Genomic DNA, 25,620 nt, shown 5'->3' on the forward strand with positions numbered 1-25,620 from the left:
TACACTTGAGGGACTTCCCTGGTGGTCCAGTGGCTAAGACCCCACGCTCCCAATGCAGGGGACCCGGGTTCGATCTCTGTTCCGGGAACTAGATCCCACGTGCATGCCGCAACTAAGAGTCCACATGCTGCAACTAAGACCCAGCGCAGCCAAAATAAATGAGTAAATATTTAAAAAATATGTACACTTTAAACAATATCCAAAATAGACTGTTGTTTCTATCTTTCAGGAGGAAAAATATCAGTGTTGTTCATCTCCCAGATATTTAAACATAAAAATTATACTTTAAGAATTTAGGGGCTTCCCTGGTGGCACAGTGGTTGAGAATCTGCCTGCCAATGCAGGGGACATGGGTTCGAGCCCTGGTCTGGGAAGATCCCACATGCTGCGGAGCAACTAGGCCCGTGAGCCACAACTACTGAGCCTGCGCGTCTGGAGCCTGTGCTCCGCAACATGAGAGGCCGCGATAGTGAGAGGCCTGCACACTGTGATGAAGAGTGGCCCCTGGGCTTCCCTGGTGGCGCAGTGGTTGAGAGTCCGCCTGCTGATGCAGGGGACACGGGTTCATGCCCCGGTCTGGGAAGATCCCACATGCCGCGGAGTGGCTGGGCCCGTGAGCCGTGGCCGCTGAGCCTGCGCATCCGGAGCCTGTGCTCTGCCACGGGAGAGGCCACAACAGTGAGAGGCTCGCGTACCACAAAACAAAACAAAACAAAACAAAAAAAAGAGTGGCCCCCACTTGCCGCAACTAGAGGAAGCCCTTGTACAGAAACGAAGACCCAACACAGCCAAAAATAAATAAATAAATAAATAAATTAAAAAAAAAAAGAATTTAGATTTCCAAATTTTTCTTAGTTAAGAAATAACTATATGCATATTATATGTAATATTTATATCTAGAAATAAATATAATTACTGTTTTAAAAATAGTATACAATTTTTAAAAACAGTAAACGTATTTCCTATCATCTAGAGTGGAAATGACATCAGTCTAAGTAAATTCTGTTTTCTCTTCCCTGTTGTGGTGGTAAATAGTTGTCTCTGCAGTGAAAGTTGCTCAGTACACCGCATTCACACACCTCATCCAAAGGGCCTGTTTTTTTGATTGTTTCGTTTTTTCCTGTTAGAAAAATAGAATAATGTAATATTGAACATGGGTTTACAGTCATGTGTGAACTTAACATTTAGCTTATTTACATGTGAAATAGTTGGAATAAATAACATTCTTGCATTTTATGAAAATCTTGGGGTGTTTTGGTAATTTTTTGGTACTGGCTGCCAAAATGTTCACATATCTAAATAAATAATCAGCCTCTGACAGCTCTGGGGCCTTTCACTTCAAAGGGTCTGCAAGGCTACCTTGAAAATAAAAGGCACTCTCCACATTTAACCTTCTTCTCTAGATTTGAAAGCATTTATTGTCATTAGTAGAAATAAATGACTGATTCACAAATGAACTTGTGATGACCAGTAACATTCTGAAAAAAGTGGAAGTCAGACATTCTGGTTTCGAATCATCACAACTCTCCGTTCCTTGTACTGTAGAATCCCAGAGAACTTCTTAAACTTTCTCTGCCTGGTTTTAGTTGTAAAATGGCACCTACCTCATAGTTTACGAGGACAGAAGGAGATAAAGTACCTTCCACGTACTCAATTTATAAAAATCCATCTTTAAAAATGGCTTTCAGTTATTCAGCTTACTTAATAAATTGAACGTTTAGATTTTCTGCCTTACTTGCCCTCCCTGGCCCCCTTGGAGTGCTTTCTTTTAATACCCACTGTATAGTGGTCTGTCAACTCTTTCTGTTACCTATGGCCTCAACTGTCAATTTAAAGAGCTTTTATTTATTTCTAATAAGGAGCTTTTGACTGAAAACGTATTGTTTTACTGCTTCAGGTAACTTTTCTTTGAACAGGATGTCTTAACCTGGGGATCCACAGAGAGATTGCATTTCAGTGTAATTCATTTCCTTTGTAATTCTACGTATTTTATTTTATGCATTTATTTTAAGGTTTTTTTTTTAAGTGCATTCCTTTTTTTAAAAAATTAATTTATTTATATTTTGGCTACGTTGGGTCTTCGTTGCTATGTGTGAGCTTTCACTAGTTGTGGTGAGCAGGGGCTACTCTTCGTTGTGGTGTGTGGGCTTCTCATTGCGGTGGCTTCTTGTTGCGGAGCATGGGCTCTAGGCATGCTGGCTTCAGTAGTTGTGGCACATGGGCTCAGAAGTTGTGGCTCGCGGGCTCTAGAGCACAGGCTCAGTAGTTGTGGTGCACGGGCTTAGTTGCTCCGTGGCATGTGGGAACTTCCCGGAGCAGGGCTTGAACCTGTGTCCCCCTGCATTGGCAGGTGGATTCTTAACCACTGCACCACCAGGGAAGTCCCTTTTTTTAAGGCTTTTATTTGTTTTTATTAAGTCAGTGCCCAATTTATACTATTTTATGCATTTAAAAGCACTATCTCCACAGGCTTTACTTGACTATCAAAGAGGTTCATGGTACTAAAAAATTAAAAAGTTACGAATCCCTGATGGAAGAAGTCCCATTTTAGTAGAATATGGTAAAGTCATGGTTGTTGGACTGCTAAGAGAAGTCATCTCTGTAAGATGACTCAGGGCTATTGGATCCCACTAGAAATGACTCACCTATCAACAGGTAGGGCTGGTCCCCCCAACTTCAGAAAATTGAATAGTTCTCACCTTGGTTTTAGCTTCTTGACTTCTCCGTTTCTAGAAGCTTTGCAGGAAAAAAAATAGCCACTGTTCTTCTAATATACAGAGAATCTTCTCTGATACAATCAGAGGCAGCCATGTATGGTGGAAGGGACATAAGTATTGAAATCACAATTGTTTAATCTTTCCAAGTTGCTGATTCTTCATCTATGATGTGGAAATTATAATATGCACATTACAGTGTTGAGGAAGGATTAAAGGAAAAAACTATGGACAGGGACTTCCCTGGTGGCGCAGTGGTTAAGAATCCACCTGCCAATGCAGGGGACATGGTTTGAGCCCTGGTCCGGGAAGATCCCACATGCCAAGGAGCAGTTGAGCCCGTGCTCCACAATGAAGAGAAGCCCCCGCTTGCTGCAACTAGAGAAAGCCCGCACGTAGCAATGAAGACCCAGCACAGCCAAAAAAAAAACTATGGACAGTGCACAGCACACAGTGTCTGGTACGCTGTGGTTACTGCATGGGCGTTAGTTCCTTTACTTACACTGAGAATCTAAAATGAACATTAAGTGAATTTAGAGCCGAGTCAGGGTAGAGGGCTGTGGAGCGTGGTGGAACTGAGAAATATGGTTACTTACTTTTCTTTTTAGAATCAGGTTGAGTGGGGAAAATTTCCTGAAAGAGATAGACTCTTTGGCAGAAAGAAAAGTAGGTTGCAGAATTTAGTTGCAGAAATAGTGTGTGAGTAAAATACAGACCAGAGAGTAGGAAAATTGAATTTAAAGTCTAGGCTTTGTGGAGACGAATGAATCAAGGGGAGCGTACATGTCACTGAACTTGTGCTTTTCCTTAAGTTACCTGTTTTCAGAGCAGTGGAATTTTTCATCAGAGATAAATATGAAAAGAAGAAATACTACGATAAAAATGCTATAGCTATTACAAATGTAAGTAAAATCTTCATCTCTATTGCCAATTGATGCTTGTTGAGTAGATCTGGAACTTTTAACATACGATACAGCTCTGTTTATTTATTGTAAAAATGTGCTAGTTACATACTTAAAAATTTTGAATATTGGAAGTTTTTGTCACATAATGTTAATGAGCTTTCACAAAGCAGAACCCTTGATTCAGAAAGGAGCATATTCTATGTAAGAGTCTAATAACTGCTTAAGTGGCATTTAATTAAGTTAATTTTATGAAATTTGCAAAAAGATAAAGTCACTAATTGAAAAATGGAGGAGAGATCATTATTTTTACTAGATTCGGGAAATGAATGAAAAAGGAAAATCTGTCTTCTTTTAAGGGCTTTGGTGGATCTGTCCAGATATAAGTTTATTAAAACATGGCATTTTAATTGGTTATTATCAAGTATTATCAAGTAATAGTTGAGACCGTACTGTAGTGATCAAATATGTAATGTCACTGATCCTTTTTAAGTTTTTCTTTTCTGATTAAATTTTCCTATCCCAGTTAAATGCTGTTTAAGGCTAATTATCTTTATTGCTGCAGTCATTTTTTAAGTCTTTGATTCCTAGATTAATAATAAAGCTATAAGCCAGTTAATTGTGTGGCTAGTTCATCTGTCAGGCAATTTAGAGACAATAATTTCCTCTCATTTTGCGTATAAGCTGGTTTTCCTTTTCAGTCCATATGGAGAAGCAGTATACTAAAAACTTCAACCAAATACGAACAAAGTAAGGATATTGTAATACATGGTCTCTGACCATTAAAAAAAATCTTTTAAAACAATGTTTAAAGTATGATTAATGTATATTTTGGAGCAAAGGTACCCTTGATAGAGTTTAGGCTGCATTTACGGTGGGTGTAGGAGAGGAAATCTCTTGAAAGATCAGTAAAAATTGACAGTACTGGGAGTGATGCTTAGCACATCCATGAAATTAAGTTTACTTACAGCATTGTGGGGGGAAAAGGACAAACTTTAAAGCATAAGTAATATATTTTCATATGAAATTTTAAGAAATCATTTTAAAATACAGAGTGTGTAAACCAGGGGTGGGAATTTTGGTGGCCATCTTAGAATTCTCCTGCCACGGGGACGCAGAATGAGTCGGCCCTCCCTGGTGTTCCTTAATGAATGAGTGATAGGGGACATTTGAAACACTGAGTACAGAACGTGTCCTGTCTGTGCGCCCCTCACTCCCCGTTCAGTAGTGGTGCAACACAGCTGGCGACGCTGATCCGGTGAGTTCTTAGGAGGTCTAGCAGGTGTCGAGCAGATGAGGTTGAGCTCTGCCATATTGTTTGCCCTTTTCCAGCAGCACCTTTTCTTTGTTCCCCTCCCCCCTCGCTCTTCCTCTTCCCCCCTCTCCCCCGCCTCTTCTTCCCCTCCCCCACCCCTCCCTTCCCCCACCACATACTTCCATCCTCACGTGATTCGTTTGCTATTATAATCATCAAAAAGAAAATCTGGGGCCTCCCTGGTGGCGCAGTGGTTGAGAGTCCGCCTGCCGATGCAGGGGATACGGGTTCGTGCCCCGGTCTGGGAGGATCCCATATGCCGCGGAGCGGCTGGGCCCGTGAGCCATGGCCGCTGGGCCTGCGCATCCGGAGCCTGCGCATCCGGAGCCTGTGCTCCGCAACGGGAGAGGCCACAGCAGTGAGAGGCCCGCATACCACAAAAAAAAAAAAAAAAAAAAGAAAATCTGTTGCACCAGGAAAATGTATAGGTAACCCTAACTATTTAACCCTCACCCCTGACTGGCTCCGTTTTGTCTTGGAAAAACAGCTAATAGTGGTTGGGAGTTGGTAGCTTTAAAATGAGCGCTCACTCGTTCTTGCTTCAGTTTATCTTACATATTTCTTGCCTCCTTTGCCACTTCTCATCCCTCACAAGTAACCTCTTGAACTCAGTTTGAGGACATGCTTGACTTTGCATCGCACAAAGGTTTTAATTCTCCAGTCTGAATTTCACATGATTACTATTCCAATCAGTTGCCATATAATTGAGTATTATATAAAAGTTTAAAACCAGGAAGATTTTCACTTATTTTGTTTCATATGTGTGTATGTATATATGTATGTACACACATATATGTATAAAGACTAGTATCTAGTACAACAAAAGTAACATTAAATCCATTATTTCAACTTAGAGACTGTGGAAACAATGTTTCTGTGCTGTATTATAATAGAAGCGCTAGCACCAGTAATTTCATTAAACTCTGTTTACAGTTAACTGGTGATGATATAATTCATTAAGATAAATGAGCAATAATTTTAAGACAGTGTGAATTGCAATAAATTTTAAGATGTCCTTCCTGATAGGGATGAGAAACTTAGACAATGAATGATCAGGTGGTGATTTACGATTACCCTGAAATAGCAGTTTCAAGTTGGGCTTTTGTTTTTACTTCTTTTTGTTACAATTTTAGTTTCCTCTTCTGTGGAATAGGGATGATCATGGTATCTACTTTTGATAGGATTCTTACGGGAGTTAAATAAGGTAGGGCCTGCTGCATTTCTGTTGAGTGCCTGGCACATGAGCGCTTAATAAATAGAAGCTCCTGGGAGGAGCGCCTGGCGGGGAGGGAGGAGGGGCAGGAGCAAAGGGGTCCAAGCGCAGGGGCGGGTGAGGGTTAGAATGGCCACACTCACACGCTGCCTGCCGAGAGGCTGTATCTCCCTTGGCACCATTGACTTGAGTTCTGTTGGATTAATACTGCCACATTTTAGTCAGCCCTTTTTAAATGATGGGCTGCCAGGCGACTGATGTGGCAATTAAAGGACTTCTATTTGAAATTTCTCCAGAATTCTGCATTTCTTAGTGACATCCAATGATTTTAAAGTTAGCATATTAAAATTCAGGCTTCTTCTGCATATCTGGTGGCTATGGTTACTTAGTTAAGCTTGTCAAAAAGTCTTGTGACTCTCCTACTGATGAGTTTAATTGATGGTTTCTCTTGTATGACTTTAGTTCAGTAAATGTATTTTCAGCTTTTGTACCTAACACATACCATGGAAGGTAATTTGCTTTGGAAACTATATTTTTTAAATGATTTCTCAAATCCTGAAAAAGTTAAGCTTCACAGTATATTGAAAGGTCATGAGACAGCCCATTTGAGAACTGCTGTGATAAAATCTTCACTTGGAAAATATATTCAAGAATTTCCAAAATGGGTTTGAAGTGATGTATTGCTTGCAGTTAATCCATAAGGTATTTTTCAGCATTTTGGAGCACCAGATTTTTATTATAACATTATTCTGTCAAAAAGGGTGAGAGAGTAAAAAGAAAAAATCATCAAGAAAATAATGTGATCTTTTCTTGAAAAGATAGATGAGCATTTTGCCTTACTACCTTCAAATAATCGTACTGGTATTTTTAGAATACTTGATACTTTTTCACCTTATCCTGGAACGTGGTAGTTGGAAACCTATTTTACCAGGTCAGTTTTCCTTTTGCAGTAGGTGCTTTTTGTACACTTGGATTGCTCTGGGAGTTTCTTCGGTGGTGGCCTAGAGAAGAACCTCTGGTCTTAAGGATAATTGAAGGGAGGACGTTAGCTCCTATTCCCGAAGGAGATCTTTACTGGGTTCCCACTGCGTGTTCTCTCATGGCTGGGGGTGGGGGAGAGAAGGGTGGGGAATAGAGGGACAGTCAAACATGACGACTGCCTTTGCCAGCGCCACCAATTCCCAGCGCCATTTTCAAGGTCAAAGTCTTGTCCTCTCTCTCTATAAAAGTACTGGAATCCAGTGAAATGGAATTATCATCTAGTTACAAAATAAATTCTGAATTTGACAATGAGTGTATTATTGGGTTGGCCAAAAAGTGCCTTCGGTTTTTAAGTAAAAATAAAAGACACATTTGTCATTTTCACCAAGAACTTTATTGAACAACGTATTCACCCTTCTGTTCCACTACCTTCTGCCAGTTTTTAGGCAACTTCATAATTCCATCTTCCCAAAACTTTTTATCTTTTTGAGCAAAGGACTGTTCCAGATGCCTTTTACAGTCTTCCAGGGAATTGATTTTTTCCATTAAGAAAATTCTGTAAAGACCAAAATAAATGGAAATCCGAATGTTCAATGTCTGGTGAATACAGCGGATGAATCAGAACTTCCTAGCCAAGCTATAACAGTTTTTGCCTGGTCATCAAAGAGACGTGGTCTTGTGTTATCCTGGTGGAAGATGATGCGTTTTCTGCTGACTAATTCTGGACGCTTTTCGTCAAGTGCTGCTTTCAGTTGGTCTAATTGGGAGCAGTACTTGTTGGAATGATTCGTTTGGTTTTTTGGAAGGAGCTCATTATAGAGGACTCCCTTCCAGTCCCACCATAAACACAACATCACCTTCTTTGGATGAAGACTGGCCTTTGATGTGGTTGTTGGTGGTTCATTTCCCTTGCCCCATGCTTTCTTCCATTCCACATTATTGTACAGTATCCACTTTTCATCGCCCGTCACAATTTGTTTTAAAAACGGAACATTTTCATTACGTTTCAGTAGGGAATGGCATGCAGAAATATGGTCAAGAAGGTTTTCTTCCATTAACTTACGTGGAACCCAAGCATCAAGGCGATGAACATAACCAAGCTGGTGCAGATGATTTTCAATGCTTGATCTGGATATTTTGAGTATGTTGGCTGTCTCCCGCGTGGTATAATGTTGGTTGTTCTCAATTAATGTCTCGATTTGATTGCTGTCAACTTCAACTGGTCTACACAACCATGGAGCATCGTCCAGTGAGAAATCTCCAGTATGAAATTTCACAAACCACTTTTTTGACATGTTCAGTCAGTCACAGCACCTTCTCCATACACTGCACAAATCTTTTTTTGTGTTTCAGTTGCGTTTTCACCTTTCTTGAAATAATAAAGCATAATGTGCCGAAAATGATGCTTTTTTTTCTTCTATCTTCAGTATTAAAATGGTTATGCAGAAGTTCACCAATTTTGATGTTTTTTTAAATGCACACTGATGTGACAGCTGTCAGAGTACAATCTAACAAAATTGTTTTGAATGAAGTTAAAGGCAACTAAGCGCTACTAGAGCCATCTTGCAGAAGAAACTGAACGAATCTTTTGGCCAACCCAATAGATAACTTCCATGAGATTTCAGAGAAGTATGTGAGCAAGCCAGTGCCCTTTCAGAGGACAGTGACAACTGCTGCCGTGGGGCCTCCTTTTGGTTGTGCCTCTGAGATGCTCTCATCCTCCTGTTTCCTTTTTGTCACTTAAAAAAAAAATTTATTGAGACCTGTTGAATGCCACATGCTGGAGATGGTGAACAGAATAGAAACAACGTCTGTCTCAGAGAACTTCGGATGAACAAAGAATACCGATAAGGAATCGCCTCTGTACTGGACATCACGTGATCATGTCTGCCAGAGGGAAGCGTTGTAGGAGACTGGAGGATGAAGGGACACTTCCTGGAGGAGGCCATGTCAGGACGGGTGGGACCCGCTGGGAGCATGGGTGCTTCCCGCAGAGGAAGCAGCAGGAGCAGAGACCCCTGGAGGCTGGGGCAGAGACTGGAGCACTGGCACCAGAGGAGTCGCGTGTGGCTAGATGCCTGGTCGCAGGTCAGGGAAGGAGGGGACAGGCAGAGGACCTGTGGTTTAGTTAAGGGGTTTAGACTCTGGCCTCGTATAATGTGTGTGAACTGTTCAAGCCTCCTAAGTAGGGCTAGGTGGTGATCACCTTTGCATCTGCTATCATCACAGTCTGCAGAAGAGCAAGACTTGGGCAAGGAGACCCGTGAGGAGTGCTAATCCAGGTGCTGGAGGCCGGTGGGTTCCTGCTGGTGGTTAGTGCAGGTGTGGTGGGCGGCGCTTTTGAGAGATTTGGAAGGAACACAAGAGCACCTGGTTGTTCTTGCCTCTGCGTTTTTTTCTTTCCTCCTCCCACCTGCCTTTTGCTTCTCCCCCATCTCTCTGTTCTGCCGTGTCTCTTGCTTCCAGCCGAAGCAAGACGTGTAGACTCCAGTTCTTCATTCCTTGCTCGCGTGACGGAGCTTACCCTGCTCATCGACTTTTAAAAAAATCAATGTTACTGAGGTAGAATTTACATACAATAAAAGGCAGACAGTTCAAGTTATAGTTCAGTGAGTTTTGGAAAATAAATATTCTGTGTAACCACAACCACAGTTGATGGGCATGTAGACCCTTTCACCCTTTCACTCCAGAAGGTTGCTTTGTGCCCCTGGCCTCCCACCCCTGGCCCAGGCAGCGGCCGATCTGCTCTTTACCACGGTAGATTGTACTTGTCTCTGCTGGAGCTTCATATGAATGGTATCATACCCTGTTTACTCTTTGGTGTCTCGGTTCTTTCAGCATGTTTCTGAAATTCACCCCTGATTTCATGTGTACTATTAGACCATCCCTTTTTTATTGGCTGATAGTAGTTTGATTTATGGGTACACCAGTCTGTTCACAGTCACCTGTGGATTTGTCTGTTGACTTTTCAGATGCGTTTCCTACTGAACAAGCATCTCTGTTTCTTCCTAGCTGGAACGTAGTATTAATGCTTTTTTATTTTTGCATTAAAATGCTTTGTTAAATGACTGATATTTATTGAATAGTTTTATGTTGCTCCTTCTGAATTTTAAAAGTGGCCAAATCAGTTTATCATCCTCTGGAAGGGAGAACGAGCACTTTTACAATGAATTATGTTGGATTAGTAACACTCGACATATTAAGTGTCCCTATTCCTCTCTTACATTTTTATGTTCAGCTTTTACATGAATTTGGGCAAATATGGTCTTTATGATACAGGTTATTATCTTAAATGATTTTATGTGCTTTTTCTAATCTCTTGTTTTCTACATAGCTCTAGCAAGTAAATGTCTAGTGGGATAAACCAGCTTTGAAGCTGGGCTTTAAGGCACAGTTTGTCTATTTTAATATTTTCTTCTATGTGTAATTTCAGTCAGTAGTTACTGAATGGCTAGTTTGCATACTTTTAGCAGAGCTAACAGTGTGCCAGGGGAAAACGCCCCTAAAGATTATGGGCTTCTCAGAGATAAACCCACGCACATATGGTCACCTTATCTTTGATAAAGGAGGCAGGAATGTACAGTGGACAAAGGACAGCCTCTTCAATAAGTGGTGCTGGGAAAACTGGACAGGTACATGTAAAAGTATGAGATTAGATCACTCCCTAACACCAAACACAAAAATAAGCTCAAAATGGATTAAAGACCTAAATTTAAGGCCAGACACTATCAAACTCTTAGAGGAAAACATAGGCAGAACACTCTATGACGTAAATCACAGCAAGATCCTTTTTGACCCACCTCCTAGAGAAATGGAAATAAAAACAAAAATAAACAAATGGGACCTAATGAAACTTAAAAGCTTTTGCACAGCAAAGGAAACCATAAACAAGACGAAAAGACAACCCTCAGAATGGAAGAAAATATTTGCAAATGAAGCAACTGACAAAGGATTAATCTCCAAAATTTACAAGCAGCTCATGCAGCTCAATAACCAAAAAACAACCCAATCCAGAAATGGGCAGAAGACCTAAATAGACATTTCTCCACAGAAGATATACAGACTGCCAACAAACACATGAAAGAACGCTAAACATCATTAATCATTAGAGAAATGCAAATCAAAACTACAATGAGATATCATCTCACACCAGTCAGAATGGCCATCATCAAAAAATCTAGAAACAATAAATGCTGGAGAGGGTGTGGAGAAAAGGGAACACTCTTGCACTGCTGGTGGGAATGTGAACTGGTACAGCCACTATGGAGAACGGTATGGAGGTTTCTTAAAAAACTAAAAATAGAACTACCATATGACCCATCAATCCCACTACTGGGCATATACCCTGAGAAAACCATAATTCAAAAAGAGACATGTGCCAAAATGTTCATTGCAGCTCTATTTACAATAGCCCGGAGCTGGAAACAACCTAAGTGTCCATCATCGGATGAATGGGTAAAGAAGATGTGGCACATATATACAATGGAATATTACTCAGCCATAAAAAGAAATGAAATTGAGCTATTTGTAATGAGGTGGATGGACCTAGAGTCTGTCATACAGAGTGAAGTAAGTCAGAAAGAGAAAGACAAATACCATATGCTAACACATATATATGGAATTTAAGAAAAAAAATGTCATGAAGAACCTAGGGGTAAGACAGGAATAAAGACACAGACCTACTAGCGAATGGACTTGAGGATATGCGGAGGGGGAAGGGTAAGCTGTGACAAAGCGAAAGAGAGGCCTGGACATATATACACTACCAAACGTAAGGTAGATAGCTAGTGGGAAGCAGCCGCATAGCACAGGGAGATCAGCTCAGTGCTTTGTGACCACCTAGAGGTGTGGGATAGGGAGGGTGGGAGGGAGGGAGACACAAGAGGGAAGAGATATGGGAACATATGTATATGTATAACTGATTCACTTAGTTATAAAGCAGAAACTAACACACCATCGTAAAGCAATTATACTCCAATAAAGATGTAAAAATAAAAAAATAATAAATGAAATTCCAAGCGTAAAAAAAAAAAGGTTATGAGCTTGGGTTGTGAGTCAAGAATTGCAGCTGTAACTAACTCAGTAACAAGCAGATTTGAGTGAGGACTTGTCATCTCACACTGTTATTTTGACATTGCATAATGACCTTTCTATAATCACACCTCTTATTTTTAAAGATTCCTCGCAGGCACTCTTGGTATGATAGGGCAATATAGAGATGTCAGTTTTACGGCTCCAAAGATCTACTACGTAGTTTGTAAACGTATTTCAGTTACATTTTGGCAGTAAAGAGGGCAGGAAGATAACGCGTACATTAAAGTGATGAACTACGCATGTAGGAATTGGGTAGGAAGATGTGTGTGTGAAAAGGCTTTTAGATGAAACTGTCTCCATGTATAAATTGCCTTAGCTGCATATGTAACCGTCTCATGGTGCTTTGGGGTAATTCAGCCAGTGCAGCCCTGGAGATGGTGTCTGTGTGCATGGAGCTTAAGGAAGGAAGTGTAGGAGTGGCTTCACGATGAGTCTTGTCTGCTGCTCAGCTGTTATGCTCCATTAATCCACTCTTTTTCTCCCATCCTTCTTTCTGTTTTCTTAAACAGCTGATTAAAACTTGAGTTGACTTTTACTGTTTCAGCTCTGTGTTATTTTCCATCCTTGAAGCAGTTACGGTCAGTAAGAGCAAGAGCTCACTCGTGCTCCCCGGCCACTTGGAACGGTGTGTCTTCACTCCTCAGAGCACGAGCACTTCGGCAGTAATGCTGATGGAAAGAGAACCACCAGAGACGCTGAATTGTTTTTCACATACTTGGTTGGGGGATGATCTTGTCTGAGTGCATTTTATATTTTATGTCATAGTGAAATCCATTTTAAGTCATACACTCCTCTATAGTAAATACTTTTACTTATAGAAATTCCACAGGGAAGTATTTAGAGAGCAAGACTTTTTTCTTGATGCATTATTTTCATTTCACATACTTCTGAGTGCTTCTGTATCTCTGAAATACGCGAGTGTGTGTTTCTTTCCTGTGCCTGTAATTCTGATTATCTTCTTTTTGTTTTTTTTCTCCTGACTTTCCATCTGCATTCCGCAGATTTCCTCCTCTGATGCTCCTCTTCAGCCTTTGGTATCCTCTCCTTCTCTACAAGCTGCTGTGGAGAAGAACAGATTGGAGGTATGGTAGTGTTTTAGCCTCATTCCACAGCGCTCGGCGGTAAATGTGCCATCGTTTGGGCTGCTGTAATAGATGTTGATGTTTTGAATGGTCTCCAGTATTAAAAATGTTAAATACAACAAGAATACTTTTCTATGCCACAGGTAGGATCACAGGGTTTTAATCTGCATTTAATTTCAGAATGACTATTGTTACCGTAGATATATCTCAACATTTAATAAGCAGTTAGTTTTTTGTTGTTTCCATTACCACCTTACGCTTAAAGGAGCTTTTCTATAGTTGCTCTTGAATTCTTTGATTTATTAGGAAGGGTTTTGGTTAAAAATGTTTTCTTTCTATGATTCTGTTATTATAAGCACTTGAAGAAAGTTAATGTCAAGTTTCTTTTTTTAAACAATAGTATCCATCACATAGATGAAATGTAGGAGTGTAGAATCATCAGTGATAGTTGTTGTCATGTGTGTGGGGTAGGGGTGGTTAGGGTGCATGGTACTCTACCATTATGGATTTTTAAAGTCATGCCTACCAATATTTGAAGGTTTTTAATTTTTTTGACTGTGTATCTTTTTGTTGTTGTCCTCCTGACCTTAGTGAATTAGTTTGAGACATCCTTTCAACTCACACTGTTTCTGTGTCTCCTCCTTGATAAATGGTGTGCTTGACATGGGGGATACAAAGGTAAATAAGGTGTGTCTCCCTGCCCTGGAGCAGCTTCCGTCTAACAGAGGAAAACAGAGAACTTTACAGAGGTTTCCAGCGCGACAGAACGTGTGCTGTGATTGCCGTACGCTCGTGGTGCTGCTCTGAGTGCAGCAGGCGTCCTTCTGATGCGTCTTATGCTCTTCATAAACGTTAGTTGTGAGGACTAGGACACAGTGCAAGCAGAGGAGGCATCTTGTGGAAAAAAGCCTGTGGGCAGAGCAGGATGATTGGGGATTTGCGGGGAGAAAGGCGTGGCTGGGACACGCGTGGGACGGGAAGAGAGGTGGAGAGGAGTCCTCCTGTGAGGCTGCTGGCGCGTTTCCCTGGCCCTTTGATGAGTTTCGGGGGTAGAAGGAGAGTCCAGATCGGATTTTCAGGTCGTAGCACTCTGCTTCACTGTCTCTGGAGAGCCAGCTTCGTGCTGATGGGTGTGGAAAGGCTTGAGGACCTGTTGCGCTGGTCCATGAATAAATGGTGAGAGGGGTGCCAAAGTGGAGACAGGGAGTGAAAGGGCGAGTGCAGCTGTCAGAGATCTCGAGAAGGTCGAGGAGTCTGTGGGGTTTGTGATCAGTGGGCTGTGGAGGCGCTTTGGGAGCCTGGATGACTCCCGGCTTCAGGCCCGAGCACCTCAGTAGATGACGACGCTGTCCAGTGAGAAGGGATCTGGGCTGAGGAGGAGGAGCGGGTATGAGGAGAGAGCAGGGAGGGGCGGGATTAAACGCCGGGTGACAGCGGGACGTCTGGGTGTCTGGTCTGGGCTTGGATGCCCAGGCCCGTAGGCCAGAGGAGAGATCCGGGTCGGAGAAGGGGGGAGGGGGCGGCAGCCTGGGGACAGCCATGAGAGTGGAAAGCTGGGTGCACTGAAGAGTCAGCAGAGCGAGGGGAGGTCCCCGGGACAGCGGGGGACAGTTTGGAGCAAGAAGGGCATGGTTGGAGGTGAACAGGCTTTAGTGGTCAGAGTGTTGTAGGGGTCAGAGGTCAGCAGGCAGGCCCAGGGAAGAAGCACCGCAGGAGGGCGGAGGTGGCCGCGGGGAGGTGGAAGGATGGCAGCGACGCCTGGTTCAGAGGGTGGAAACCCTCAGTTGCCGTGTCTGTGCTGTGTGGTGCCTGCCACCAGGTCCTAGAAAGCAGGGGTCTGATCCAGCCGAGCACTAATCATCGTGCCTGATGGCATTTAGGCCCTGGGGAGCCCCACAGGACAGCCCACTAGAATGTGTCTTCGTGCTTTCTTTCTCTTACCCTTTTAAAATTTCTATTTTTATGTATGTTTTCTAATGTGTATAATATAGTGCTATATGTGCTTTATAAATACATACATACACGTGGTAGAGTATATATGCTCCCAACTTTTTTTTTTTTTTTTTTGCGGTACGCGGGCCTCTCACTGTTGTGGCCTCTCCCGTTGCGGAGCACAGGCTCCGGACGCGCAGGCCCAGCGGCCATGGCTCAAGGGCCCAGCCGCTCCACGGCACGTGGGATCTTCCAGGACCGGGGCACGAACCCTTGTCCCCTGCATCGGCAGGCGGACTCTCAGCCACTGCGCCACCAGGGAAGCCCTAGAGACCATATCTTTAATTAAATCACTCAAGTGTAGTTTCATTATAATGAACCCAAGATGTACTTCTCTCTGTCTTGTAGGACATGAACATTTATTCCAGTTTTCTTTTGCAGGAGGTCTCCTATTTCACTATATCATTTGGATATATAGTAACCAAGTTTCAGGAACTACCATTTTACAATACCAAACACCACTGTAAAAATTAAGTTAGACAATAAGGTGCTTATCACAGTGCCTGGCCCATAGGACCTTTAATTATATCTCTTACGTTATGGCCTAGATTGCTGGTGTTGGCTTTCTTGGTTTACAAATAGCAAAAATTCTACTCTTGAGAGAGGTGGTGTCAAACACCCTTTTCAAGGCACTGGTGCAAATGCGACCTCTAGGCATTTTGACTAAGTTTCATGTGTTTATTATTCTGCCTTTTCTAGGTTCACCAGTTTGTCTTTCATGTTTGCTGCCAAGAAACTAGGTCAGCACTCAGTTGCAGTATCACCAGTTCTAGGTTTCTAGGCACCTTTTCCCTCTACATGCCTTACAAATGCTCTTTGTTTAATCTTTACTTCATTTTCCTTTTTTTGCCATCTTTATGGACCTTAAGTTTTTATTATTATATCCTATTTCAACCTACTTGGAAATTGTGAACATTATAATACCATTATAGTTTATCTGGACTGGGTTGGATTAAATATGCCAACTAGTCAGCTGGCTCTGGTCTCCAAGCACTATCTCCAACATTCTTTTCATGAGAAAATTATTGTATTTGCACTTTTAAAAATCACAACACTGTGGTAACAGACTGAAAATGTTTTGTGTTATTTAAAAAAATTAAAGTGTTTTTACCCTTTTCTCCTCATGTTTGCAGGTTGTAATTGGTCTTCATCTGTGTGATAAAGAATTCTGTTCCATCAGTTAGTTTGCTTTTTCTTTGTATTCAAATTTCAACTTTATGGTTGCTGTTAGAAAGCCTGACCTTATGTAAAGATGCAGTGAGAATTTATTGAACAGAGGTCTCATTTCTTTAAAACAAACTCTAAAATATCAAAGAAGTTCTAAATTGTCTCACTTCTGTATGAATTTCTTTTTTACAAAAGTTATTTATTGTGTTATCAACATACTCAATGAGAGTATGAATTTGCTGTGCTTTTACATCTCAGTATCACTGGATATTGTCATCATTGAATATTTATTTGTACCCTTTTCTAATGATGACTCAAACTAATAAAATAAAAATGTGTTAAGAGCTAACATTTTTTAAAAAGTAAACTTATCAAAACTTTTGGCTATGTTTTAGAAAGAAAAAGAAAAAAAAAAGGAAGAAAAAAAGAGAGAAAAGGAGCCAGAAAAGCCTGCAAAACCTCTTACAACTGAAAAGGTAAAATTTCTTCTTCTTTTTTTTAATCTACAAAGATTATGACCTTATTTGTATAGTTATATATGAATGACTTTTGGGATATTCATGATATGCAAATAATCATTCTTTCAACAAGTATTTGTGGCATGAATACTGTGTGCTAAGCATGTCTGTCTAGCTTGTCCTGTATGATTTGTAATCGGCTACATATGTGTGGGTATAGATTCATGTGAGTTCCTCAAGGGCAAGTATTATTCCTGACATAAGGAAGTGGTGGTTTTAGCTTCATGCACAGACTTCAGTGGAAGTTGAGAGGATGCGGAGACACACCTGCAGGGGCCTTCAGAAAAGACTGCATGCTGAAGGTAGCACTTGAGCTGGGTTTGAAGTGTAGGTAAGAAGGATTAAAGTATGAGGCAGGAGTGTATCCTGTGGAGAGAACGTTGAGGACATGGAAAGTGGAAATAGACAAAGTACATTTTAGAAAAATAAGTGAGTAGTGGAGTTTGAAGAAAGATCTATGTCTGTGTATAGAAAGTAGTGAAAAATAAGACCAGAATGGTAGATTGAGCTCAAATTGTAGGGGACCTTAAGGTCCAGATTGATTCTTTTTTGAAGGAAAGGCTGTGGGCAGCATTTAATTCAGAAGGGTTCTACTGGAAGATTATTTTGCAGTGATAAGCAGGATAGAAGTGATGAGGCCTACTAGAGGTAGAGAGAACATTAGATTTCTGTCAAGCGCTTAGTTAAATAATCACGGTGGCTTGGCTTGAATGCATTTCCTCATACAAGAATGGAAGCACAGTAAGGGAATTGTCAGTACAGGGAGCATCCTTGATTTTAATTGTTGAAATTTTAATAGTCAACTTTACAGAGGCATCAGTTACGTACGACAAAGTGCATCCATTTAAAGTGTACGAGTCAGTATTTACTGGTTCTTTTCCCATCATGTTTATTAGAACAGTCTCTACCTTCAGAGAGTTATACACATGCCTTCTGCATTTTAAGACGGGCTGAGTATCCCGAGGCTCCTTAGTCCTTTACGTAGCAACCAAACACACCCACCGTCTGCCCTTCACCCCCCTCCGAGCAGTCGCCCCCCGTCCTTCATACCGGGCAGACTTGTCTCTTGCCCCCCGAGCACACTCGCCATCCCTCTGGGCACTGAGCTGCCTGGCCAAGGGTGCCCTTTTGTCTCCGCACCTCTTATCTAGGCTTCCTCGTTCCTCCTTGTCCATCCAGCCCCTCTAAACACCCCAACTAGACAGGCTCTCTCCCTTCCTCACAGTTCTGGTGACACTGTCATACATTTGATTTTATTACTTCCTGCCTCATATTATTGTTTAATTGTATTGTTAGATAAATTTCTTTGCCTAACACAGATGCATCCATGTTCATGTTCTATTTCCTGAGATTATGTATCAATCAGGTGGGGACTAATAAATCTTAGGTTTCTTTGTATTTCTCACAGTTTCTTGTGTGTATCAGATGTTTAGGATAAATACATGTACGTTGATTTGTTGATGTTTTCCCTCTCATAATTCCTGTTAATGTTTTGATCCCAAGGTCATGCAGAACAATTAATAAACTGCAATTTATTTCTGAATAATTTGTTAAATACTGAAGACTTGCTAAGTGGAATTCTTTGAGATATTTTTTGAAGTACTTTTCAGTTAAAGTTAGTTTTTTTGAATATCACTAATTGTTTTAACGATTGTTTACTGAATTAGATTCTTACCTTTCACCAAATTAAATTTAGATGTTAAATATTATAAAACTTTTTAAAAGGAGTGATTAAGTTGTAATTATAGCCTGATTACTTAAATAGCTTTAATTCTGCTCTGGAAACTTTCTCTTCAGCATGCATCAGTAAGAAGCTGTAAGTGAAATCTCTTACAATTTCCTATTTGATTACAAAGGAATTTAAAAATCACTAGTAGGTTTTATCTTTTGTTTCCAAAAGTTGGAAATATCAGAGTTTATATAATGCCTTATTGTTGTAAATTTAGATGTAAAATTTAACCACTTTTAAAACATCATATATTTATTTTTTCTCTTAAAAAATATTTACCATCCAAATATAGTGAGCATTTGATGTAGTGACCATGTGTATTTCACGGTCTTGCATGTAAACACCTGCTTTCTGTTGCCTGCTGTGGAGAGGGGCCGCCAGGGTTACCTGGGAACAGTCTCTGGATTGGGAGCTTGAGAAGAGCAGTTCAGGGTGTGTGAACAGTGAGGAATCCAGCACTTTTCCTTTACCATTTCCCTTCGGCACTTAGGTTTTGTGTGTTTTTTTTGTTTTGTTTCTTTAAATAAATTTATTTGGTTGCACCGGGTCTTAGTTGTGGCAGGCGGGCTCCTTAGTTGCAGCACACGGGCTCAGTTGCTCCGCGGCATATGGGATCTTCCTAGACCAGGGATCGAACTCATGTTCCCTGCATTGGCAGGTGGATTCTTTATCCACTGCGCCACCACAGAAGTCTGGTACTTAGGTTTTAATTAAACCCAGTTCACACTTCATCTGTTATTCTTGCTCACCCTGCAGAGGTCAGGACTCCTGTTGCCAATGGTGGGAACCTTGTGGAAGGAATAATCACCCAGAGGGAAAAGCTTCAGCTCCTGTCAGAATTTCGTGGTCAGGATACTGTAGATTATATAAGGAGGAAGATACATTTACAAGCGTAACAGTGGGGAAACTGGAAGAACAATAGCACAAGCAAGCTTTGCTTCATTCACATTAGGCGTTTTTCTTTGTGTTCTCTCTGAGCTGATACTTTCAGGGGGCATGTATAATCTAGAGGAGAAATTAGCAGTAATAGCAGTGAAAATCATAGCAACAGTAGTCAGAGTATCATTCTCACAAGTAAGTAAGAGTTGGCTTTATTGGCTGTCTGGTATCTGCCAGGAGCTGGGCTGGTGTACAACTTGCATGCACACTTGTGCATGTACACTTACATGTGAAGTGACCAGCCATGTATTTACCACCTAGTCAGGAAACAGAACATGGCCAGCTCCCCAGAAGCCGCCCTCCCCAGCTCTTCCCAATTAAATCACTTCTCTTCTCCCCAGAGATAATCATTTCCTTGCATTTTAGAAATAGATTTACCTTCTCTGTGTGTGTTTCTAAATAATAGAAATATTACTTAGAAAATACTGTTTTTCTCTGTTTTTTGAACATACAAATGAAATGATGCCACAAATATTCTTTTGTGTTTTGCTTTTTTCAGTCAACATTGTTTTTGTAAGGGTTAATCATGTTCTATATAGATATAGTTTACTCAGTTAATTGTTGTGTAGTATATCATTATTTATATGTTCCTTACTTTATGCATCCCATCGTTGATAAATACTTGGATTATATCCAGGCTTTAGCTGTTATAAATAGTGCTGCTTTGAACACTTTTGTACATTCACCTAAGCATATATTTCTTCAGGATATACTTAGGAGTGGACCTGCTGGGTCACAAAGTATCTGTATCTTGAACTTTACTACATAACATCAGACTATTTTCCAATGTGTATACCAAATGTATTCTGGTCACACTACATTCTTTACAACATTTGGTATTGTCAGAGGTATTATTATTTGCAGTCTGATGGGTGTGTAAGGATATCCCATTGTACTCTACATGTCCATTTCTTATATTACTAATGAGACCCAGTGCCCGTGTCATATGTTTATTGCCCATTTGGAATCCCCCTTTTGGAGTTCTGACTCAGATCTCTTGCCTATTGTTAAATTGGATTACTTACCTTTCCCTTATTGATATGTAACAATCTACACACACACTTACACACATATATAGAGGAAACTAGTCCTTTTCCAGTTACGGGTTTGCAAATATCTTATCTCTGTGGTTAATTTTATTGCTCTTTTTATTTCGGGTTTGTGAATCAGTGATCAAGGGCATCCATGTCTTATTCCTGACATCAGAGGGAAAGCTGTATGTGTTATCTTCATTCCTTACAAAAACTACAGTTATTGTTTAGTTAGAGAATTTATGGAGTCTGGTTTGGAAAAATAGGTTTTATTTCTTTTTTAAAGGCTAAACTCCATCTCATGTCTCTTTATGTGTTTAAAAGAATGATGCTTGATAGGTGTTATTTTTTCCTAGGACACTTGTTCTGAGTCCACTTACAATTAAAGCCATTAGTATGGTTCTTGACACGCGGCAGTGAGTTAATAAATGATTACTTACAAGTATGTTAATTGGGGGGTTGGAAGGAACCTTACCTCTCTTATTTTATAAAAAAGTTAACTAAATCCTAGAAGGACTGTGAGTCACTGAAAAGTGACTTGCTCAGTGCTAACAGTTGGTGACAACTCAGGGGTTTGAACCCATGTCTTCTGATTTAAGTCCCACGTTGTGTGTATGTGTGTTTTGATTTGACATATGTGTCTTCAGTTTCCTTTCTTGATGCAATTTTTAGTCCTTTTGTACATTCTACATCATTTTATAATGAACAGTCCAGAGCTCTCTAAAAAAGAACAGTGTGTCTATATACAACGCCATCCCATACTGTCCTAACTAGTGAGTTCATAATTTTTACTGATTTGTTAGCGTCCGGTACGGACTTCTTCCTTCTGCAAATACACTTGTTTTCCCTGAGCAGTCTACCACTTTGCTTAAATTATGTTTCGTACCTAGGTCTCCCTAAGGTTTACGTTTTGTGTTGTGTGAGCATCTGTTGCCAGCGGGGTTAGCTGGAACCAGGCTTACTTCCTTTTCTGAGAGGAGAAAGGTAAAACCTAAAAATTTAGTGAATCAAGTGATTAATAGGGCACATGCTTTTGACACTTAAATAGATGTCTCTCTGCTGTGCTTTAGATATTCTGCTGGAAAATTGTGTATAAATTTGACTTTTTCTAAAATATTCTGTCATACGTTTGACATTTCTAATTCACTTAGTTTAGATTTATCTACTAGGCTATCTCCCAAGTAGCCAGTGATCTATAAATATGTTTATGTAGATGAGAAGTACTCTATTAAAGGAATGTACATGAGTTCTCTTTCAGTTTATATGAGCAGGTCTTGATTTCTCCTTTGGGAGGTTCTGAGTTTTATAGTTTTTCTTTTCTTAAAGATGTGCATATCAAAACATGGAAAATGGACAAATAGTCAATTTTGGGGATGGGGAAGTTAAACCCTTTTAAGGTAATTTAAGGTAATAACCACAGTAGTGGTTCTGGTTTTAATGCTATTTATTATAATACGGTTTGTTACAATATGGGTTATTATGTTTTAAGTTCTGAAACTTCAGAATTATATGCTAAGAAACCTTTAATATAGGGGTCAGCAAACATTTTTCTGTAAAGAACCAGAGAGTAAATATTTTAGGCCATCGGGTGTCTTTCACAACTACTCAGCTCTTTCTTTTTAGCACAAAAGCAGTAAATGAGTGTGTTCCAATGAAATTTTATTTGCAAAAACAGGCGGCCAGGCTTGCTGAGGACCATTCCCCTCACGCCTCCCCACAGCTGAGAATTGGTCGCAGTGGGAGAAGCAGGGTCAGGAGGAGAGCCAGGTTCAAGCCTTGGTCTGTGTTCACTGTCTTCTTGGCAAAGTCAGTTAACTGCCCAGATCTGCTTTTTCCTCATATATTAAATGACAAGCTTTGCCTAGATGACCTCTAGAGATCCTTATGGTAATAAATAGTTTTAAATTCAGAGTTACTTATTACACCTACTGAATATAGGGACAGATTCCTAAAATCATCCGACTGTATCCTTAAAGATGGCTTTTACAACTCCACAGAGTTCGTTTTTATTCAGCGAATTCTTTTTATTATTTCAAACCGGTTTTTCACTCACCTTAGTTGCTATTATATTTTGGTCAGCTAGTTTTCCTATTAAAACACAAAGTCTAATTTAGGAAAAGAGTATTCAGTTCTTCCTAAGGCAAGCTACTTCTGTATTTACATAGAACATGTGTGTGTGTGTATTCAGAAAAACTGGCTTACTTTAAGGTAGTAGGTATTTCTATTTAGGTGTCTATCTGTACAGGTGTTACTGCATCATTGGTTTTATGTGTAATGGGTGCATTAACGGGATAATTTAGATTATTCTATCAAAGTAACGATTTTATGTTTTCATAGACTTTCTTAAAATAAGATTTTGTATCTTCTAAATTTCTAGCTCACTTTATGGCATTCTTATATATAGGTAGAAATGAAAATTTTTATAGGATTTTAAAAGGGTACTTTATATCTCACACACATTAGGATGACTGCTGTCAAAAAACCCAGAAAATAACAAGTGTTGGTGAGAGTGTGGAGAAATTGGAACCCTGTGCCCTGTTGGTAGGAATGTAAACTGGTGTGGCCATTGTGAAAAGCAGTCTGGTAATCCTTCAAAAAACTAAACATGGAGTTACCATTTGATCCAGCAGTTCCACTTCTGGGTATATACCCCAAAGAATTGAAACCAAGGACTCAAACAGATATTTGTATGTCCGTGTTCATAGCAGCATTATTCATAATAGCCAAAATGTAGAAACAGCTTAAATGTCCATTAGTGGATAAATGGATAAACAAAATGTGGTGTGTATGTACAATGGAATATTATTCAGCCTATAAAGGAAGGAAATTCTGACACAGGCTACAACATGGATGATCCTTGAGGACATTAAACTAAGTGAAATAAAGATGAAAGGACAAATACTGTGTGATTCTACTTCTAGGTACCTCATGCAGGTACCTAGAATAGTCAGATTCATCGAGATAGAAGGTAGAATGGCGGTTGCCAGGGTGCAGGTGGGATGGGGGGAAGGACAGGAATTGTTTAATGGGTACAGAGTGTCCGTTGTGCAAGATGGAAAGAGTTCTGGAGATGGATGGCTTTGGTGGCTACCCAGCAGTGTGAGTGTTTAATGCCCCTGGACTCTGTGCTTAGAAATGGCTGTTACCACAATTTAAAAGTTAGTAAATACAACTTTAAAGGTACTTTGTAAATATATACAGCTTTTCCTTTATAATCCAATTTTAATGAATTTTATGGTATAAAAATTTTATGTTAATCGTGTTTTTCTTTTGAATACATATTCAGACTCACGAATTACGGCATTTATTTTGGCTACCTTTCAGAGGAATATTCTGTTTATCTGAGTTACAACCTTTTCTTTTGTAACCATGATGTTTCAAAAATTATTTTTAAATATGATGTTTAAACTTTGACAACAAGGCATAACTGATTGGCCCTGTGTGGCGCTGTGTGTGCTCCCTGTGTTGGTGTGGGGAAGGAGTCCAGGCATCCAGAGGATCCGAGGAAGCGTCCGTCTGTCCACCTGAGCAGTGACCACCTGCCATGTAGCAGATGTGGATAAGGGCAGTTTACCTTCCTGTTTATTATGCCATCCTTACCAGTGAGAAACATAATGAACTGAAAATAAACTAAGGTTACGTTATACAGATCTGTGTGTAACCTATTTAATGAGATGAGTGCATCTCGTGCTCTGAGCTGCTTCTCGCCACCAACCATTTACACACTGTGGCACACTGCTCAGAAGGATTAAAGCTTAATGTTATGTTTTCTTCATTACGTAAAACTTCTGAACAGAAGAATCTGATGTATCATTTTTTACCTTTTATTTTTCTATTTCCCCTCCTGCCCCCGCGAAAAAAAAACTGTTGGGGAAGGACTTATACTTGTCCTAAACTTACAGGGCTCTGGCTGTATTAACACATGCTTTCCCTAGTAATTACTTGTTTTTTAAAAAAATTAAAAAAAATTTTTTCTAAACACACAAAAACTTCAAGAAAAGTTTCAAAACCTGTTTCTTATTTAACTTGAAGATATTTTATGTTCTTTGTCCCTTAATTTGATGGGTGGCATTTGACTTAAAAGCAATAATATCTGACCAGAAAGTAAAAAATGCACAGTGATGAGAGGCTGGGGTGCTTCTTCATTCACATGGAGGCATCCCCGCTCTGTTTTTAAAGAGTACCCACCTGAGACTTCCCTGGGGGCCTAGTGGTTGAGAATCGGCCTGCCAATACAGGGGACACGGTTCGAGACCTGGTCCAGGAAGATCCCACATGCCGCAGAGCAGCTAAGCCTGTGTGCCCCAACTACTGAGCCTGTGCTCTAGAGCCCGTGAGCCACAACTACTGAGCCTGTGCGCCACAACTACTGAGCCTGTGCTCTAGAGCCCGTGAACTACAACTACTGAGCCCGTGCGCCACAACTACTGAGCCTGCGCTCTAGAGCCCACGAGCCGCAACTACTGAGCCTGTGTGCCACAACTACTGAGCCCGTGCACCTAGAGCCCGTGCTCTGCAACAAGAGAAGACGCTGCAATGAGAAGCCCGCGTACCGCAACGAAGAGTAGCCCCTGCTCGCCGCAACTAGAGAAAGCCCGCACGCAGCAACAAAGACCCAATGCAGCCAAAAGTAAATAAATAAATGAATACATTTATTTATTAAAAAAAAAATTTACCCATCTGTGCGGAGCACAGGAAGCCCTGGCCCGGGGTTATGATTCTCCCTGCCTTGCTGCCTTCTGATGAGGGCCACTCACTGGCTCTCCCAGGCCTCTCTTGTTTGGGCTCACGGCCTCCTATAGTTAGCCTGGCCGGGTTATTACTACTGCGTTTCGCCTTCTTAGCTGCGCATCTGGAGAAATAGACACTCTCTTTTCTGGTGGACGTGGTAGGCAGTCTTGAGGCATTGTTTTTATGTGTGGATCATGAGAACAAGTTTCGTC

At 40.6% G+C, this 25,620-nt stretch overlaps 1 protein-coding gene across 2 annotated transcripts in view; it reads left to right on the plus strand.

Annotated features, from left to right (window-relative positions):
- SMAP1 (small ArfGAP 1) overlaps window positions 1-25,620 on the plus strand; it is a 157,978-nt gene that overhangs the window by 83,409 nt on the left and 48,949 nt on the right. The window contains exons 4-6 of one of the 2 annotated variants that reach the window (XM_060115012.1): window positions 3,541-3,616; window positions 13,221-13,301; window positions 16,856-16,936. In XM_060115012.1, coding sequence (XP_059970995.1) covers window positions 3,541-3,616; window positions 13,221-13,301; window positions 16,856-16,936 — 238 coding nt within the window. The remainder of the gene's footprint in view (window positions 1-3,540; window positions 3,617-13,220; window positions 13,302-16,855; window positions 16,937-25,620) is intronic. The other variant, XM_060115013.1, reaches the window with a different exon arrangement.

This window comes from Mesoplodon densirostris, chromosome 12 (assembly GCF_025265405.1).
Source record: "Mesoplodon densirostris isolate mMesDen1 chromosome 12, mMesDen1 primary haplotype, whole genome shotgun sequence".
Classification (NCBI taxonomy): Eukaryota; Metazoa; Chordata; class Mammalia; order Artiodactyla; family Ziphiidae; genus Mesoplodon; species Mesoplodon densirostris.